Source organism: Cataglyphis hispanica, chromosome 11 (assembly GCF_021464435.1).
Source record: "Cataglyphis hispanica isolate Lineage 1 chromosome 11, ULB_Chis1_1.0, whole genome shotgun sequence".
In the NCBI taxonomy this organism is placed as follows: Eukaryota; Metazoa; Arthropoda; class Insecta; order Hymenoptera; family Formicidae; genus Cataglyphis; species Cataglyphis hispanica.
The window spans coordinates 4,195,030-4,216,154 of NC_065964.1; the positions used below are offsets into that span (position 1 = coordinate 4,195,030).

The 21,125-nt window shown below is 32.5% G+C and overlaps 5 protein-coding genes across 7 annotated transcripts in view; 2 read left to right on the forward strand and 3 right to left on the reverse strand.

Moving 5' to 3' along the window:
• The first annotated feature begins 1,623 nt into the window (after positions 1-1,623).
• LOC126853106 (protein DDI1 homolog 2) lies at positions 1,624-5,789 on the forward strand. The gene is made up of 6 exons (XM_050598567.1): positions 1,624-2,163; positions 2,576-2,779; positions 2,859-3,113; positions 3,509-3,814; positions 3,940-4,059; positions 4,417-5,789. The coding sequence occupies exons 1-6, from the start codon at positions 1,905-1,907 to the stop codon at positions 4,626-4,628; spliced, it is 1,356 nt and encodes a 451-aa protein (XP_050454524.1). The 5' UTR covers positions 1,624-1,904; the 3' UTR covers positions 4,629-5,789.
• On the reverse strand, positions 5,592-8,498 carry LOC126853112 (inositol 2-dehydrogenase-like). The gene is made up of 4 exons (XM_050598571.1): positions 8,351-8,498; positions 7,895-8,140; positions 7,063-7,444; positions 5,592-6,778 (listed from the first exon to the last, which is right to left on the reverse strand). The coding sequence occupies exons 1-4, from the start codon at positions 8,431-8,433 to the stop codon at positions 6,323-6,325; spliced, it is 1,167 nt and encodes a 388-aa protein (XP_050454528.1). The 5' UTR covers positions 8,434-8,498; the 3' UTR covers positions 5,592-6,322.
• A 1,437-nt stretch (positions 8,499-9,935) lies between these two features.
• Positions 9,936-12,895, reverse strand: LOC126853127 (uncharacterized). Of its 2 annotated transcripts, XM_050598613.1 has the most exons (5): positions 12,584-12,895; positions 12,011-12,258; positions 11,268-11,413; positions 10,468-10,586; positions 9,936-10,106 (listed from the first exon to the last, which is right to left on the reverse strand). In XM_050598613.1, the coding sequence occupies exons 1-5, from the start codon at positions 12,639-12,641 to the stop codon at positions 10,102-10,104; spliced, it is 576 nt and encodes a 191-aa protein (XP_050454570.1). In that variant the 5' UTR covers positions 12,642-12,895; the 3' UTR covers positions 9,936-10,101. The 2 variants fall into 2 exon arrangements, with proteins under 2 accessions (XP_050454570.1, XP_050454569.1); XM_050598612.1 differs by lacking the exon at positions 9,936-10,106 and having other exon boundaries at positions 10,405-10,586.
• Positions 12,896-13,704: 809 nt separating this feature from the next.
• Positions 13,705-16,803, forward strand: LOC126853118 (probable enoyl-CoA hydratase, mitochondrial). The gene is made up of 7 exons (XM_050598592.1): positions 13,705-13,871; positions 15,366-15,572; positions 15,746-15,870; positions 15,958-16,162; positions 16,336-16,455; positions 16,566-16,633; positions 16,723-16,803. Exons 1-7 carry the CDS (start codon positions 13,772-13,774, stop codon positions 16,786-16,788), a joined length of 891 nt encoding a protein of 296 aa, XP_050454549.1. The 5' UTR covers positions 13,705-13,771; the 3' UTR covers positions 16,789-16,803.
• Positions 16,804-19,666: 2,863 nt separating this feature from the next.
• LOC126853097 (uncharacterized) overlaps positions 19,667-21,125 on the reverse strand; it is a 33,189-nt gene continuing 31,730 nt past the window's right edge. For both annotated transcript variants that reach the window (XM_050598540.1, XM_050598541.1), the window contains exon 9: positions 19,667-19,814. The gene's annotated coding sequence lies outside the window, so the exon portion shown is untranslated. The remainder of the gene's footprint in view (positions 19,815-21,125) is intronic.

Below are 21,125 nucleotides of genomic sequence, written 5' to 3' on the forward strand. Positions count from 1 at the left end.
TACTCAAATTGCCTCTCTACATGCGTACATTTTGAAAATATAATTTTGCACATTATTTCTTTCCTTCCTTTATCACATTTAAAAATTTTGAAGTCTTTTTTAATAATTTTAGCATTTGTAAAAAATTTATTTGCTATTTAAAATTGATAAGAATATGTCGTTATTCTCCTGCATCTGGGCAAATTCTAAGCTGCATGATAAAAAGATTGAGATAATTAAATAGTAATTAAATAATAATTAAATAATAATTAAATAATTAAATAAATTAAATAATCACTCACAGCCATTTTAGATGAGCAGCGATAACAACCTCTCTTGATTAATTCATTATGATTTCCACGATGATCCTCGGTAATCTTTGATGTTCCTCGATAATTCTCGATGTTCCTCGATATATCGACGATATGCACCGACGATTCTCGTACGATAATAAAACGCGCGAAATAATACGTTGCGCGCCCTAACACAATTCAACGCGATTGATAGAGCAATAGATCGATAGATAATACCGATAATTTAAATTGTTCAATTATTTTTCATTATTGATTGTAGATTCACTCGGCACTCTCGATACTTATCGCACGCGATACTACGCAAAAATTCGAAATGACGCGCCATCATGGCGGACGCGCGGGCGCGTCAATATTTGGCGCGCAAATATCGTAGACAAGCGCGATCGCTTATATCAATAAAATCCACCGCGGCAACAAAATCTCTCGATGCTGTTCGATGCTTCTCGATAAGTGAACTATGTTGAACGACACGGCTCATCGGATTGACGTACATCGCGAAATATCTGCATAATAGACCGTTGCTTCGACGGAGCGTGGAATGACCATCGACCACGTGTACCGAGATAATTATAATACCGCGATTAATTGCGGTTAATTGCATAAGCCGATTAATGTTGAGATGATTACCTGTCTAAAATCGACATCCTCGACGTTCATCCGCATGCGAAATTCGTCCGGGACGGATTGAAAAGGCGCGTAAAGCCGAAGCGATCGCGTTTCGACTGCACATCGGCGACGCACAGCTTCAAGTGTAATGGTCCGATTCGAAATTCAGTCACGTGACCGCGGCTAATTTCGCACGACTATACGACATAACTTCCTATATACTTACATATGTATATACATTTGCCATTTTTTATTTTTTGCTGTTAATGGAAATTATATTAAAAGAACTTGTACTACAAAAATATATATACTAAATATGTTAAACATATTTAATTAATAATAAACATATCCTAATAGAAATATATCTTTCTATTAATATAAGATATACATTAAACATATATTAAATATATTATTGGAATTGTAAGTAACATTTAAGTTATATTTTTAAGGAATTTATGTTTAATTTGTTAAAAGTTGTTTATACGGAATTGCTTTTCTAAACAAAAATATAAAATAAAAATCAGTTGTAAAAACCAAATTTATTATCTTTGGTATTCCCATATTTTTATATTTTTATAAATTTTAACTACACTTAAATGTGATATTTCTGTATTTGAATTTTGCGGGTACATTTTGGACCAATGTTTGATTGGCTATCCCATTATGCTGCCGCCATTATGCGCAATGTTGTACCTATATCATTACATCATGGCGTCACCCATCCGTCTCGTGTCTCGTGTCGACACGCGAGTCTCGCCGTCATCGGGGGAGTATTTTTGCTGAGCTGGGGTCCCTCTTGTTTACATCCGAAGGATTCGCGAATCGCGTGCCGACCGTCTCAGCTGTACTCCCTTTGTCTCCTATCCCGCTTTCGTCACGATTCGTTCTCATTCAAACGTCGCAGAGATCTCCGAAATTTTCCCGTCAATCACATATACGAGGCGGTGGCGAACGCTTGTCGCGCTCATTCGTTCTCAGAATTCGTCGCGATCGCACGGAGCAAGTATGAAGGTGACCGTAACGACGCTCAGTGATGACAGCGTTTTCGTTCTGGACGTGAGCGAGGAACTGGAGCTGGAAAATTTCAAGGCATTCTGCGAGATCGAGAGCGGCGTGCCGGCCCACGAGATCGTGATCGCGTTCAACGGCCTGCCACTTATGGACGATAAGAAGTCTCTGCGCGATCACGGTATCCGTGACGGCGATGCCGTTATCCTACAGCATATGCATCAAAGTGGCAGTGATTTGCAATCCTTCAACAGAGGTGAGCAACGTTCTTAGGATCTCAAACGACGGTCCGTGAATAAACAATCTAAAAATTATTATAAATCTAGATGAACACAATCAAAGATATCTAATATTTATTTTCATGTATCGTCGTAACAATGTTTCGCAGCTATCGTTTATCTTGTTTGCGTCGACATAAAGCCTATAAACTGATAATCAAAAGCCGACGGTCTTTGATGTTGAAATCTTGGCCTTTGACTTTAGCTTAATTATGCATGCATTCTTAGCTCTTCTTTTCTTTCCTTCTTTGAACGTTACCATGAAACTTGTTTCATAATCTTTCTCTATATTTTATGTCTTATCCCTTGTACCGTATGATGCTACTTTGTACAATGCATATAATGTCTTGCAAAAATGAACGTACTAAATTTGAAGAAACATCGCTCTAGCCATTCCATTACTGGACTTCAGTTCCATCAGAGTTCCCGAGATCAGCAACACGCGTCCACAGCCGATCGCGAATATACAAAATCCTCGCGGCGAGGACGATCCAGCATTGATAAGAAATATGTTCCTGGCTAATCCAGATCAGCTGGCGTTGTTGAAGCAGAATAATCCCAGATTAGCCGACGCTTTGTTGTCGGGAAATCTCGGTAAGTAGCAGGTCTCAGTTACAAAATGTGTAACATTACATCTTGCACCTCTGGTCTAAATATATAATGTATATTATAGATAGATTTTCGACTGTACTCAGTGAGCAGATAGCCGCTCGAGATGAACGGCAAGCACAACGGCTGAGAATGATGAACGCGGATCCGTTTGACACAGAAGCACAAAGGCTGATTGCTGAAGAGATCAGGCAAAAGAATATTGAGGCAAATATGGAGGCGGCGATGGAATACAATCCGGAAACTTTTGGCACTGTCGTTATGTTGTATATTAATTGTAAAGTCAACGGATTTCCAGTTAAAGCATTTATTGATTCAGGTAAACCATCGGCTGTTGATTCGAGCTGTTAATAATGACTAGAAATGCGTCAATGCTTTGCGTATATCTCGAAAGGCGCGTGAAAAATGTTGAGATTATTTTTATATATCTTTGTTTTTGCTGCATCTCGGCGTCTGTGTGTAGTATTTATTTTTAAATACGCACAGTTCGGAGAAGCATTCTGCATGACATGCAAAAAAACAGTTTAATTTTAGATCTGATGACTCATGCGATTTTTCTGTGAAAACAGCACAAGAGAAAAAAATTTTGTTTTCAATTTAAATATAATCTGATGGTTTCCAAAAATGTTTACACAATGAAAACATTGCAAAAGCATTTCGCGAGATCGATCCTGCACATTATAGTATTGAAAATTATTATTTTTATGACACAAGGTGCTCAAACTACTATTATGTCCGCTGCCTGTGCCGAGAGATGTCATATTATGCGTCTGGTGGACACAAGATGGGCTGGGGTCGCCAAGGGTGTCGGAGTTCAACGTATAATCGGTCGTATACACATGGTACAAATACAAATTGGCAATGATCATCTTACGACGTCGTTCAGCGTCCTCGAGGAACAACCTATGGATATGTTACTGGGCTTGGACATGCTCAAGAGACATCAGTGTTGCATAGACCTAAAGAAAAATGTCCTGAAGATTGGTACTACGGGCACTGAAACTCCATTTTTGGCAGAAGGTCTGTTTCTTTTTATTTTATATAATTAATAAAATAATGTGTAATTAATAAAATAATTAATTGATGTTAAGATTCTAAACAATATTGAATTGAGAAATATTAACATTATGTTAATTATTTTATAGGTGATTTACCTGAATGTGCAAGATTAAGCGGGAATAGCGAGGAATCTTTAGATGATAGGGATCTTCAACGAGCTCTCGAAGACAGTTCGAGAGACGCGAAGAAGCAGAGGCAGCAGCATGGTAAGAATCAATTCAGGCTAATTTTTTATCTTTTTTCTCTTATCTTGTTCCTCTTTTTCTTCGTAACTAAAAAAAAATATGTAAATAAAATAATCCTTGCATTTCTTTCTTTTATCCTTTTCTCTCTTGGTCTATTTTCAACATACATTTTTCATACATTTTTTCATACTTTTAAATTAATTAATTATTATTAATTATGTAAATTTTTCTCCTATCATTCTTTCTTTTGCAATTTATATAAAAGTTATATGAAAAAAAATATAACATATATAGAGAAAATTTTATGTACTTTGTTTTTTAACAAAGAATTTATTTCGCAATCTATCCATGATGAATGTTTTCATCGAAACGTTTTAGATGGGCAAGGGAGTAGTAATCAAGGCTCATTAAATAGACCGGCCGCCTTAGAAACGACGGTTTATCCACACGATCCATTCACGGAAGCCACTGTCAAGGAACTAGAGGCTCTGGGTTTTACCAGGGCGCAAGTTATTGCTGAACTGCGTAGATTTAGCGGTGACAAAACACAGGCTACAGCCGCATTATTTGCAAAATCTTTGAAATTCTGAATATCGAAAATTATCGCACGCGATTCGAATATGAAAATTGTTAGTTAGAGACAGAGATAGCGAAATTGTGAATATATTACATGCAATATAAATGGAGGGGACCTACAATGTTCAAAGCAATTTCTAAGTATCGTCTAGCAATCTAGCGTCAATAGAGAGTTTGATATACAGTGGATTATAATGATATTGAAGAATTTTTATAGCTTGATAACGAACTGAAAAACATTGCAAGCAAAAACGTGCGAATCCAAAATCCTATGGCTACGTAAAGTAAAATTATATAAGCGATTCACAGTCGCAAGAGCTGAAAGAAGTTTTCCGAAACATACAACTGTACACAGTTTCTTATACATGCATTTGGCGCCTAAGTGACTTGCGCATTATTTACAATTAGTGTAGTAAAATTGATTATATATATATATATATATATATATATATATATATATATATATATATACATACATACATACATACATACATATAAATATAAAAGAGATATCAAATTGTTATGACCTAATACTTGATATTGATATAATTAATTGCAATATACGTAAATTTGCAATACGCGATTATTATTGGATATATTGGATATTAGGATGTTATGGTCTTAAGTGCAACATGTGTATACCACCTGGTGGAAAGATATAATGCGCGATAAGAGTTTTCTAAGGATTGCAATATATATATATATATATATATATATATATATATATATATATTTCGCGATATACTTTGTAATATTCTGTTTAAATGGTAAATATGGACAAAATGTATATATCTAGTATTAGTAAGACTCTAGATAAATCGAGCATGAAATGTGTGAGAGAATTCTTGCGTGAGAATTTTATGCTGTTTGATAATATTTCAAGGACTCGAATTTGATGTTGGATGCGGCTCAAACTCAGTTCCTCATTGTTTACTGAAGAAATATCGGCTGTACGTATACAAAATGATAATCACAAGTGAATAGAAAGGTTTTCCATTTTTTTACATAATATTGTTACAATAGGAATTACGAAAAAGTGAAAAGTCTACGCATAGGCGTGCGCATCAATTTTACAGACAATATCGATTTTATATTACTATTTTTCTTTTGACATTGTATTTGGTATATTATTGTGTTATTTCCTTGCCACTTATATATAAAAATGTAACGAATTATGTGGATTGTGATTTATTTATTTGTTATCGGCTAAACTCACTAATTTAGCACATAAGCTCTAATTAAATCATAATCAATATTATATAAATTTGCGAGATAATATATTTTTGAAGAGACGCAATTTTTTTCTCTATTATCTTAGTAAGAACCAAAAAAAGAATTTGTTACTATTATAAATATTATAATTTAATATAAATTTTGCAACGGAAATAAATCTTTTTTCATTTGTAATAAAATCGCATTTAGCAATATTTATTTCATATTCGCACTCTTATCTTTTTTAGTCTCTCGTATATATTTAATGTTGCGCGTAAAATGTAAAAACAAAAATTAATTAAATACATCGATAAAAGTTTCGATATCCTCTATTAATAATGAAGATTGGGTAACTAATTTCATTTCTAATTTTTAAATCATATATGATAGCATGTTAATCCGAAATGTCATCTTTTTTTATGCGTACAACATTTTTTTATTTGTCGGAAAAAAATATAGAATAGTATCGAGGCAATGATAGTCTCTCGTTGAAGCCTTATTGATCATCGGGCAATTCGCCGTTCGCCCAGCTAAGATCCATGATCTTTCCTGTGCGAGCGGATTCTTCACATGCTGTAGCGATCTTACACACTGCCAAGATTTCTTTCGACTTGACCAGCGATTTAGCCTTACCGTGCACTATGTCGACAAAGTGATCGAACTCTCTTCTGTAGCCGTTCATGAAACGGCTAGCGAACGAGTACCAGATCGGGGCAGTGACCGATCCGTTCAGACCGTACTGCCGATGAATGGAGTTTGGCTGCTCGTTTTCAGCTTGTATGACACCCTTCGGACCAAACACCTCCACTCGTTGATCGTATCCATAAGTGCTATTGCGCGACAGATCGATCATACCCACGGTACCTGATGGAAAGTGCATGGTCACTGCGACCGTATCGAAATCCCCAATCGCCTTGATTTCCGGGATGTTCGCATCAACTATGGCCGAAATCTGTAATCGGATATTATTAATCTAGTCAACGGTATTGCAAAATTATATTTATTATATTTAATATTATTTATTATATTTATAAATTTAACTTTTTGAATTTGCTTTTCCAGTCAATGACTCTACTAGCGAAGAATTTGATATCTCCTTTTTGAAATTAAATAAACAAAGAAAAAATAAAAAGTTTCCAAAATAAGATTTATAAAAATTGGAGATTCATTTTTCTCGAGATGTTAAATTGAATAAGTTTAGACGAGTTTATATGAGTGCGTGAAAAAAACTCGCACCTTATCTGGATACTCGCCGAGAATCCAGGTCATAATATCGATATCGTGAACCAAACAATCGTGGAAGATACCGCCGGATGCTTTCAGATACTCTATAGTAGGTAGGGGAGAGTCGCGTGCGACGGTTTTGATCATGTGGACGTGTCCGACTTCACCTTTTCGAACTCGGTCTCGTACTTCCGAGTAGCTCGGATCGAATCGCCGATTGAACGCGCAAAACAATGGCTTGCCAATTTTCTCAGCCATATCGTAGCATTTGGCAGTGTCCGATCGATTTTCCGCTATAGGTTTTTCGCAGAAGACCGCCTTTTTTGCCTTCAAAGCCTTGATAACGATATTCTCGTGTGTGTAGGTCGGCGATGCCACGACAATCGCGTCGACACTGTACGAATCAGAAAAAGTGAAATTTGAGAATTATATACTTTTTGCGCATATATATATGTATATATATATATATATATATATATCTGTAAATTCACAATGATTATTAAACCATTAATATGAGAAATCGAATTAATATATTGTTATCTATATAATACTTTTTAATATATTATATAATACATACGTTAAATATATAATATAGATTTAATTTTTATTAATCCTTCAGGATTTTGAGAGATCTCAATATAAAAAAAAATAATTTTATATTTTTTTCAAGAAAACGGGAAGATACCGAATAATTAAAGAGCAAAATTTGTATTTTATTACTTATTATTTATTTAAAAAATGTATTTTATTAAACATCTGGCTTTAAAGACTCTACGCGACGATCAAAGGGTTAATATATAATTTTCATCAATGGTACTTTTTCTTATTTAATGCAATTACTCACTTGGAATCCTTGAATACTTTGTCGGATTGTTCACTATTTAAGAAAGTAACATCCTCTAGATTCCAGTGTTTACGCATATTTCGCCAGTTGCTCTCGACATCGTCAACGATATATACGAGTTTGACGCGTGTATTAGAAATTATAGATGCTAAATGTATCGTACCAGCACGACCCACACCAAATAAGGCCAGCTTAAGGATCGGATCGTTTCGGGAATCGGTCTTTAATACAAGGTCTTCTAAGTATCTGCAAAAACATATTTTTATTGCGTTAGTAAATGTACACACGCAAGGTCAGTGTCTTAAAGATATCTCGAATATATTTAAAAATGAAATTTTTGCGTTAAAATATAGCTTTTGAAGATAAATAGTTTTCTTCACTAAAAAGATCCTCAGTCCAGTATTTACTCGAGTTATCCGAGAAGATGCAATGATACAAATCAAATTGATCGCTTACTTTTTATAGAGGTAGTCCTCCTCAGGTGGTGAAGGTTTCGGCTTGACATAAGGGGATGTTTCCTTGAATTTTGCTGTTGCCATTTCTTTCACGATACACTTTACGTCAAACAAAACTCCTAAAGTCTTTCGCAATTGAGAGACTGATGATGTCTCTGGCTTCTCATATATATATATATACGAAAAGAAATAATGAAAGAGTGGGGGCAAGCTAATGTGATATAACGTATATTATTCGAGAGTTTAACTATCATAGGCGTTTTAATAAATACAAGATGCATATTTTGCTAATTTCTTAAGATAAACATCATAGTATCTCAATTAACATGTAACAATAAAAATTGGATAGGTTTTGTTCTGAGTTATCCTGAATTGTTCGTACCAATAAAGATTTTTTAGTGATTTTAATTCCTTCTTGCTTTTTATATTTTTACTGATCGATATTTTTAATATAGATTTTGATAAGCTTTATATTTCAGCCTACTCAATTTTTTGTTTAGATTTAATAAAATTAGATAAAAAGCTATTATTTTTTAAATTTCTTTCTTAAAAAATAATTTAACTGTTTAGAATAAAATATTCATGAAATTCTAGTTTTTTATTCATAAATGATTCATCTTTTCTTTTTTGCTAACAACTGTCATATTCAATAAATATAAATCAAATTAAAAACGTACTAAAAACTCCGTTACAGCTACAATAAAATTATAATATATTTTAACTTTATTAGTCAGCGACGGAAAGAAACAGCTGGTTTATTAGCATTTTTTTAAAATGCACTAATATTTTTTTTTACTAATTATTAACATCCTAACATGTTGAAGAAGAGGAGCGTATAGTGAACTATTCTCGGCTGACGACAAGTGAAGTTTCCAGACGGTTCTTACCGTTCATTAAATTCATTCACGAGGTACAATCGTCCGAGAAAAGTTCTATACTCGACTAGAAAGAGAGAAAGAGAGAGAAGTCGACGGGAGACGAGACGGGGTACTCGTTCCATAAAGAAGACTTTAAATTGTCCCGAGCATATCCGCCTGAGTTCGACTATGTTCTATGTTCCACAGTCTCTCAACTTGGTCATAATGCGGTTCATATATTTATGGCGTATTATTATGAAATGAAATTGCGGTTTCGCGTTTCTCTGCACAATCACCGATACCGCTTCATTTCTTGCATAATTCTTGCATAGTTATCATCCTGACCTATAACGCATTGAACGTATTAAACAGAATAGCCATATTATTCTTCCGTTACAATTCCGTTGACTATAGTCGTTTCAGAAGTTCAATGATAAATTAAGAACAATAGAAAATCATAAATTTAGCCGCTTGTATTAAAACATTCTGTAACAGTTGCTATAAAGCTTATTATTGATGGATGTCGATTATATAAACGATACTTGACGTAAATTTCCACGTGTTATTGCTGTTTCATGCAGAGGCTAGAGATTATCATGGAATTATCGCACGTTACATAACATATCATTGGAGTAAAAATAAATCGTAAAGTCATATAAATACATATACGCATCGCACACATTCCTGTGTTGCATACAAATTAAGAATCAATTCGCGATTGCATTACGATTATGAAATGAGACATTTAACCTCGAACGGATTAAATAATTTATTCAAACAAACAGAGTATAATAAATAACAGCAACGATATCTAGAGTGCAGAATGCTGAATTGTCTCATCGAAATCGATGACATTCGCTGGCATGATTTATCAAACATTATCCAATGGTTGTTTTTATTCTGAAATCAATCCGAACAAGTGTTTTTATTGTGCGGCAATGATCACATTCAGCAAACGCGAATTAAATAATCAATCTTTTAAAAAAAAGGAGAATTTAATTTAATAGGTATATTAAATTATTGTTATTATCGACAATTGTTGCGTTCGCTAAACATGCTCAGTGTCAAAAAAGAAACTATAAAATTTGCGGGGAGACCACCAGATTGTGCCAATGGAAAACTTACAATGGCAATGAAAAATTTATGAACGGCAATTATCAGCCAGGAAAGTTTCATAGCGAAAGAAAAGAACAAAAAATATATTTAAGCCTTTATTACAGCTAGCACATACTGGTATCTCACAATTCGTCATTTGTCTTACGATATGCTTTCTGCGGCATGAAAACAACTTCATCATCGTAGCTTTCCACATACGCCGCCCTTTTCCTCCTGTCTCTTCCCGGATCGGCGTCGACGAGAGCTATACTCGATCTAGTGTATCTGAAAATAGGTTTAGTATTATTATTATAGATAAAATTTGTTATTATTTATTATTATAGATATTATTAATTATTATTATAGATAAAATTTTAAAAAATTGTCATCTCGAAGAAATTTTTTGAAAAATTAATTTTTTTTTTATAAAAAATGATAATATATGATAAATTATAATTCAATTATGAAGCCATTGAATACTGAATAACTATAATCAATTTTAGATATAAATAAAATAGTAAGCAAAATTTTATCCTCTAATTAATTTCAAGAGATTAATTTAATATATAACAATTTTTTAAAATTAGGATATAATATTATAGATTGAGATATCTAATGTTAAAGTTGTAAAAAAATTTGAAAAAAGCCTCGATAAAATCGCAATATTTTAATGACTTACAGGATATGTTCCTTCGTTTAATTTAGTTTTGCACATTTTATAATAGGAATAATACCGTGTCCAAAAAAACTATGCGTCATAAAACATTTTTATTAAAATATTTAACAGGAACTTTTTTCATAAATTAGACTGATGATATTCTTTACATAATTCACTCACGTACTGCAGAGAAAATCAATTATATCTCTATTAAGCTCATGAATAATTGAAAACACGCGATAATCGCAAAACTCTCATATCGAAAGTGAGTTGAATTAATAACAAGATAGCGCTTGCAATTATATTACCTTTTCTTGTTTCCATTTAAATTCGCCGTTACCGTGAGATCACGCGGTTTTGAGAAGTCACATTCCAACGTAAAAGCTGCATCACCCGGAGTCAATAGTTCATCATCGTGCTGGATGACCACGACGTTACTGTATTTCTCTCCATTCTGATAAAATTAAAAATTTTAAAATTTTAAAAAAGTGAAAAAAATAGGCATCTACTAAATATTTATTCATTCTGAAACATTATTTATTAATGAATAAAGTTAAAATGAAAAATTGTTATTAAGAGAGAAAACTGAAATTTTATTGATCTTAGCAAATATACATTTAAATAATATTGTTGATTTATTTTCATATCGTGATATTTTTGGGAAAATGCTATAAGCTGATATTTTCCAGTTCCATTATTTATTGAAGATCATGAATAAAAATGAGAGAGAAATCTGAGAAATTAATTATAAAATGATATACATTCGAAAATGTGATGTACAAATTATTGTACTTACTTTCACCGACTTTTTATTATATAAATTATAATACACATTTTATATATCACACATAAAAGTATACAAGTAAATGAGAAAACATCAACTATTAAAGAAGCTGTATAAAATTAATTCTACTCCAAAATAAATATTACATCTTGAAGAATTCTTTATCATAAATTTCAAATAAATTTTCTCTTACTAATAAGATGAATGATAGATTGAAACGATAGATAAACAAGAAGAAATCAACAAGATTAACGTGCCTTTACTTACCCTTTCAGTATCACATTTGTTCAAAGGGATGCTCATAGTGAAGCTTCTACCGCGAACTGGATCGAGGAAGCAGGACGGTTCTCTGGAGTAAAAATTACCCTGAGTGTAGATCACTCCTGAAAAATCCTCCGTCGTCCTGAGCTCCACAGTCATCTTTTCGGCACCGCATCGCAATCCTACGCGATCATAGCCTTCGGTGGATGCACCTATCTGCATGTCTTTAGACAGGTCCTGCTGCCAAATTTCCTCTACAATCACAATTAAATCACAGATTAAAAAATCCTTCAAAAATATACAATCAAAATTATATTGTTATAGTTGAAATATTTATTATATAAATAAAAATGTTATTAAAACCCATCAAAATTTTATTTACGATATATGTATATATGTTGAAATATTACGTTTAAAAAACGATTTTATTCAACAAAATTAAAAATAATATAATTAAAAAAATATAGTAATGCAATGTTTTATACAAAATATTTTTATATGTAGATAATATAATTACATGTATCTTTTATATAAAAAAAAAGAAAAAAATGGTTTTTTTTAATAGATAAATTTTCTCACCTGCGTATCCATTGAGATTGGCGTTCGCTAAGAAGGTGAGCAGCAGAATCACACGCATGATGCCGATAGAAATGGTAAGCTCGAACGAACGGCCGTGAACTGACGGTAAATTCAAGTTCGTTCAATGCCGAGGTGCCGTCTGCCGCTTTATTACTTGTCAGCAGGTGAACTCCCTCTTCCGAATCAAAATACTTTCACCGCGTAAACGCGTGACAGAAAAGCGTCTATTCTCGCTTTTTTTTCTTTTCTCTTTATGTTTCAGTCTAGTCACCGTATGCATCATCGATCACGGTCGCAGATCGCTGATTTGGAATTGCAGTTTTTCGCGCCGTTTCTTATAAATTCGTGCAAATCGGTCAATTTAATCAATTTGCGAGAAGGCAAAACTCTATTAAAAAAAAAAAAATACTCTAAATTATCTATTATTATTGGATCTCTTGTTTTACAAAAATTGTTACATGCATTAAAATATGCAATACATGTACAATGTGCACATACACACAAATAATTATAATAAAATAATAATTATTTTAATTTATAAAATATTCTAATTGTGAGAGATTAGATACATAATCTTTTATCGTGTGAAGTATAAGGCAAATGTATAATATTTGAGCGTTCTATGAATTTTTCCGATAATATTATGAAATAAATTTTACTTATCTTTTAATTATCAAAAATTATTTGTGAATCAAAATTGGAAAACTTTAGTTTTAATATAAGAATTAAAACATCTGCATTTATTTCGTATTTATTCATATGCCACATAATATGAATAAATTGTTAAAAATGAAACAATTACAGAAAGAGATGACATGTACAGTAGCGGATTATTAAATAAAAAAAAAAATAAAAAATGTTTACAAAAATTAGATAATATTAAATTTAAATTCTACGTTTTTAAAAATAAAATACAAAACGATTGATCGATCGATCAGTAAATTGAATAATTGACTGAATAGTTGATCAATAAATAAATAATTCTACGTTAGAGTCACGTTTTATATTTAATTAATATTTAAGAATAGCCTAAAATTTTTAATAATATATAAAACGGATTTGAATTTTTTCGTGTGCGTGAGAAAATCAGTAACATTTCTGTAGCGAGAGTTGGCAGGAGTGATCGTGTTATCATCCGTGGAACAGTTTCGATGTCGACATTTATCTACGAATATCTGAACTGTCAACATGTCCGCCAGCCGCGTGTCACAGATTCTCTTCTCGCGCGTATCGCACGCAACCCGAAAACCACAGTATTTTGTCACACCTGTCGTCAGGTATTATTCCTGTAAGTACATACTGAATACAGATTTTTTCTCTTTTTAGCCATCGTCACTTAACATCGAGACCTTACCACGCGGACACCCGGTATAATCCAGTATAATCACTCGCTTCTACGTCATTCGTTCATTGTTGCCGGGTCAAGAACTTGTTTTCGACGGTATATTTTTTTTTTTCTTTTTTTTTTGCACTGTACCGATCGATCATATATTAATATAAATTGCTTGCAATGACTTTTTATGAAATTTAAATTTATGCGGATTATTTAATTTCTTCTTTATATTATATGGTTTTCAAAGGAAAATTTAATCACATGCCATATGCATGAATAGAATCATTAATTCCTGTTACATCACAAAATATATATTACTTTAAATTATGATAAAAACTCACTTCAAACCCATGCTTATGTATTCTAAAACAAAATTTGGAACTTAATAATTGAAATAAAAAGTAATACATAATACACATACACATATACATATCTAGAACATCTAATTTTAATTAATCTTGAGCGTCCGTTCTTATGTAAGATATGTAATATAATGTGCCCTTATCTGCCTTTGAATATATGTGTTTAAGTGCTACAAAAAGGCTTTTGATTTTTAGAAAAAATTTCTAGAAAAAGATGTTGATTTTTGAAACGTCACGCACAATTTATTATGTAATTTGTATAAACGATTAAAAATGAATGCATTTATTTATTGTTCATTTGCAAATAATTCAAATGCAAAGTGTTTTTTCATTCCCCCCGTTATATTTTATTTAAATATAATTAATTAAAATAATTTTTAAATGCGTATTAAGTATTTGTAAATATGCGAAATTTATATAGAGCGAGTTTATTTTATTATATTAATTATGTATATTAATGTATATTAAATATTAGATTCTATCATTTCAATAACATTGCATGCTTTTTGGCTAGAGAATTTGTAATCACATAAATAAATTTCTTATAAAGACATTGTTATTTACTCTATACGTATGTAACTCTCTGAACTCTTTCACAATTTCATTTACTAGTACAGATCTATTGATGTAATTTAATGGTAATTTATCTATTTGCTTATCTGTCATATAAGATCGCTATTGTGTACACGTCTATCAAAGTATTTTGATATATCAAAAAACATGCGCAATGATATTTATAGAGTCTACAGCTATCGGAATCCGTATATGGAGTAGATTTCAGAAGATTTAAAGTTTAATAATTTTAAATATAAATAAACCCTAAAGTCAGAGGATTTAAATATAAATAAACTGTTTTTGCACATACACCGTAAATACTTTCACAACAGAAATATAAAAAGATTTAAAAATATCACATGTGCAAAATATTAATTTAATATATATTCATCCTTAATTTATCATAATAATCGCACAGATAAATAATTTCTTACAGAATTTCTTGTCGCGAAAATTGTTCTAAAAATATAATACATTGGGAATTGTATCTTTTTATTTCTTAAAATAATCTATTTTAAAATCGTCTTTATAGGTCAAACTGATAATTATAAATGCATTAAGACTGAGATCATGGGTGAAAAGAAGAACGTGGGCCTTATCACCTTGCATAGGCCAAAAGCATTAAACGCTCTGTGCGATGAATTGATAAATGAGATGAATCACGCTTTGGAGCATTTCAACACAGATTTGTCAATCGGTGCCATCGTCATTACCGGAAGCGAAAAGGCATTCGCTGCAGGTAAGATATTAAACGTGAATTATACGTGATCTACTTTAATCTATATAAATTTTTATAGTAATATCTTTAATTATTAATTATCTAAGGTATTGCCTAATCACAACCATATATGTTGTGTATACATTATTCCTGTGATATTATTATAGATAAATATGGACATCTTATTTTTATAGGTGCCGACATCAAGGAAATGAAAGATAAATCATACGCGTCAAATCTAAAAGAGAACTTTATAGCTAACTGGAATAATATTTGCAAAAACAAGAAGCCCTTAATTGCTGCTGTAAATGGTTACGCTGTAAGTAATGTAGCTTTCCTCCACGAAACATTGCTAAAATAAATATAATAAATCATACGATGACATATTCTTTGCTTTTGATCGCAGTTGGGCGGCGGTAACGAGCTCGCGATGATGTGCGATATTATTTACGCCGGCGACAAGGCCAAGTTCGGCCAACCGGAAATTGCAATCGGTACAATTCCCGGAGCGGGTGGTACTCAGAGACTACCCAGAGCCATCGGTAAAAGTAAAGCCATGGAATTAGTGCTTACTGGCAATATGATGACTGCGGAGGAAGCTGAGAGAAGCGGTAAGTTTACGTTTCAAAATGGATCAAAAATTTACTAAAATCAGAATTTTGCATGGAGAAAAAAAAAATATATATATATATTTAAATGTCCGCCAAAATTTACTAGAAAAAAATATATATATATATTTATAAATTAAGGACTTTAAAAATTTTATTTCATTCTACCTGTTTAGGTTTGGTCAGTAAGGTTTTTCCGGCTGACAAAGTGGTCGGAGAAGCGGTGAAGCTGGGCGAGAAAATCGCATCTCACTCACAATTAATCGTTTTACTAGCCAAAGAGTCTGTTAATGCCGGTAATTAGAAATTATTTGAGAAGTTATCTAAAAAATTATTTAAACAAGTCAATTTGTGTAATTTAAGTCTGCAAAATGTGTATATTTACTTATATTGTATTTAATTTTAGCATATGAAACAACATTGCAACAAGGACTTCAATTTGAGAAGAAACTGTTTCATAGTACTTTCTCTCTGGTAAGATTTCTATTTGTACATATATTTATATGATCGTCTATATACAGAAGAAACAAATTTATTAATGTATCAAAATGTTAATTTTTCAGGCGGACAGAAAAGAAGGAATGACGGCTTTCCTGGAGAAACGTCCGCCAAAATTTATGAACGAATAAATCTCAAGATTATGTGTAAAAGAAAAAGCAAATGTTTATGAATATTTTTTGAAATATTTTTATATCGCACTGTTTTATATATATAAAATAATCCTTTAACTAAATATATACCTTTTTTATCTCCATTGCCTGTAACTGACAAGACCCGATCTATCAGATTGCGATGTTTAATCGTAAAGAAATTTTAAAACATTTACACTGCTTGTCAGAGTTAAAGGTTAAATAATATCTATTTGATACCTATTACATTTGTTATGAGATATACAATATTGTAATAAACTTTTTTGCAAGAAGTGATATGTTAAAAACAAGCATAATATCTATGAGATTTTTATTCGAGTATATTACTGCTCTTATACGACGTAGACTTCGAATATGATACATTTAAAGCTTATAATATATAACGTTGCAGTTAATATTAAAAGAAATTATTATTATTATCATAATAAAGGATGTGGGAGAAATACAATAGTTGATACAAATGTATAAATTGTATCATTTTCGCGAATGACAATGTCTATAATACTAGCGAAAAATATCTCAAAAAAACGTAGGAACAATAGCATTTCGATAAACACCAATATACCTTAAAGTGTGTAACGAAAAATGCAATATATTGCACTTAAACGACATAAATTACCAAGTTCCTTACAGTGTGTGTATTTTTCGAATAAATCTTAAAGTTGTAAATTTTTTCGAACTGGTAAAAAATACCTAAAAAATATCTTACTTTCGAGTTTTGTGTGTTACAAAAAAAATCGATATCAAATACAATTTTGTTAGTAAGAAAATCGACCGGGTTTCTCGGGTATGCATTTTGACAATGGTGACTAGCTAATACCTAATCGGCACGCATGCGTACATACCTCTTTTAATACCGATCATCTACAATTGCCTGCTCCGCGTTCTTATGTTAAAAAAAAAAAAAAAATAAAACTAGCTAAACTCTTAAATACTACACGTATCCGTGTCGCTGCCGTCTGCTTTTACGTTTTCTTTAAGTACGTGTTAAAAGATGGGAGTTACATATGTTATCGGATACATCGATCGTTACGCGTTTCGAGTCGGAGAGTTTTAAGAAGTTCCCCCGATTTCGAGAAAGAGTATATGTATATATGTACAGCAAAATTATTCGGACAATTCCTTACACATAAATCCATTCGTTCTGATTGCATTTTTTTCTATGCTTTATTTCCTCCTTCTTTCTCTCTTTCTCTTCGAAGATTAAAAATAAGAAAGTAAAAAACCGCAACTAAAAAATTTGTATTTGCAGAGTGCTTTTCTTCCAATACCTTTGCTAAGATACTTAGCTACGAAGAATCGAGGGATTTAATTATAAAAAAAATTTTTTTTTCAAAATGAAAATAATACTCCTTTTTTACATTTTCTAAATTCTTAAATTATTCTTATTTAAAAAAAGTATAAATTACCTGTGTCTCTCTTCTCTTCGACCTCGGCATTGATTACATCTCGTGATATGTCGTGATAGTACATGATAAAAATGCTGATTCAAAAGGTGTGCATATTCTTTTGATGTATCGTATAAAAATTTTTGCGCTTAGATCCGAAATTTGTACAGCATCGATTGGTCCTCGGTCTCGTTGTGCGATTGAATTTCGGGAACCTCTTAAAATTCGACGAAGAAGAATCGTCTCGGGAGGGAAAGGGACGAGGGAGAGATGGAGATGAATTGGTTTTTATGTATATCACAGTTGCAAGCTCTGCTTCGTTATCTACGCTGGTAAAAATTATCGAGATGACGGAGAATATAAAGTATTGGTACGCTCTCTCTTTGCGTCGATTGCTCTTGGATAAATCTGTGAATTTATCGCTTATTGCGATTCTTCATGGTGAAGCGTCTCCAGAAATTGCCACTCTTCTTCGTGGGCGTTGTGGCTGGCGCCTCGTACGCATAGCTGGACTCATCGTCCGTGTCCTGAGCGCTGGGCGTCTCTCTGGTCGGTGATCCCCCGTGTCCCGAATCCCGGTCGCCGTCCGTTCCATTTTTTTCCAAACCTAAAACACACATTAAAGTTTCATATTATTATTAAAAAAGATTTGTAAAAAATAAAATTTAATATAAGATTTTAGTTTGTGTGAACATAAATAATATTTTTAAAATATTAAACTTTTCAAATATTTATAAAATTAATATTTGAAAAGAATATATTTCAGAATATCAGATTTGTGAATTGTTATAATATTTCATGGAAAAAAGAAATATATGAAAAAGAGAAATATATTTTTTTAATAATATTTAAATTCTCAGTGTTTACTTTCTATATAATGTATCCTTTTAGAAAATAAATTATATTATATTATATTATTTCAAAAACTTATTAGATCTTTAAAATCTTGAAATAACTAAATATAATAAAAATTAATAAAATAAAATTGTTAGTCTTCTTAAATGTTTTACCGTTAAAAATATATAAATATCAAAAAATAAGAAAGCCTCTCTGATGTATTTAATTTCAAATAACAGACACAAATTTCTTACCGCCACCACGCAACATGTCGAGGAACGTGCTCTCGGCGTTGCCACGCGTGCGTCCCTGCTTCTGGGACGGCGTGCCGAAGCTCAGACTCTGGATATTGATCTCCGCCTTGAGCTGTTCCGGCGGTATGTCGTCCACGCGAAACTCGTTCGGGTCTTCGACGAAAGCCTGCTGCAGATCACGCATGATTTTTTTGCGTATGGTCTTCTTCATCGACAGGTGCCGTTCCAGGTGTTTAACGTCGCTTTCCGTCAGCGTCTTGCTGTTGTCACGGCGACGCGACTTCTTCTTCTTGCTGTTCTTCGGGCTCTCCTCTTCGCCCGACGTGGAGCCCACCGAAACAGCGCTATCATGCCCAGGTGCCTTCTCCTCGGCGTGGCCACGTGCGTCCCATTTGCTGCCGAAGCCGAAGATGTCCCGCAAATGAGGAATGTTTCGATCCACGGTCTGTTGTCTCGCCATGCCTATTCGTTAGTCCTTCGGATGGCAAGAAAATTGCCTTTAAGATTTCCCTTCTTTAGATTTGTCCTGAAAAAAATTAATTTCCAAGAATTACGAAATGAAAAATATATATCGCGGAAAGAATTGCGGCGCAATTTTGACAGCGAGTTTACTTTCTGGACGGGAGAGAAATGTCAGCGCGAGATAATAAAATTCATGTGAAATCGAAAACACGAGCGATTCCCGCGATTGATATCGAAATTGCACGATTTTCCTTCTTTGCCGTTCTTTCCGTGACGAGAAGCCTTTCGGTTTCATTTATACACGATCATATGTTTCATCAGGTATCGGTTTACGAAGAGTCGCGAAATCTTATCCGTATGTATATCCTACACTCGTATGTTTATCTAAATCTATTCCTTTTAACTTCTTTGTTTTTCTGAGCTTAAAATAAACACAATATAAACATACATTCAAAATTCTCAAATAAAAAAAGAAGCAGAAATTATAATAAAGTAAATACGAAAAATAAACGAAGAGGAACAGATTTCTTTTGGGGATTTATTTGGAACAATAGAACATTTTCTAACAGCGTAGAAATAAAAATAAATAAAAATATAAAATATGTTAAATAAAAATAAAAATTGGATTATTTCATTATAATAAATATCATTATTATCATAAATATATTCAAATATCTCTTATAGAATAGAATACATGAGTGAGGAAGCTGTTCATATATTTGATTATAACTACAACTCGTTTTTCTTATCTTGCGATGAGATTTCCAAAATTGACAAACATCAAGCTGCACAACTTGATAAACCCAGTAAGTTTTTTTTTTTTCGAGCCCAGGATTTCAAAAGAACTGATCTTTTTATCATATAGACTAATCTAGCGCGCAGAGATTAAAGTTATGGCTGTTAATGCGGCTTGCATATATACGACTTTAAATATTTCGCCGCGATATGTGTGTATACGAGATGATGATAGTGATAGTTTATCTTCGACTTGGGTTTTCCGTCGTCGTCGACACGTTTCTCAATTCGACAGACAACTCGTTTACAGGGAAAAAAAAAAAAGCCATCGACCGGGATCGCGCATTGTGAGCCACCAATCAGCCACGACCTGCGGCCCAGGGACCGTAAATCGAGCCTCGTTTTCGACCTCTCAATATTATTATGGGGTATTCGAGATTGAAATTTGAAACAAAAAAAATTTTTTCGTAAGTTTTTTAATCGTAAAAGTTTGATTAAATAACACATTGCAAATATTTAAATGCGACATAAATATTTTCAAAATATTAGAAAATAATCTGATAATTAAATCTTGTGAAAATGTCAAATCAAAAGATCGATTGGAAAGTTAGATAATAATAAAGATTCACGTTTAACGCGC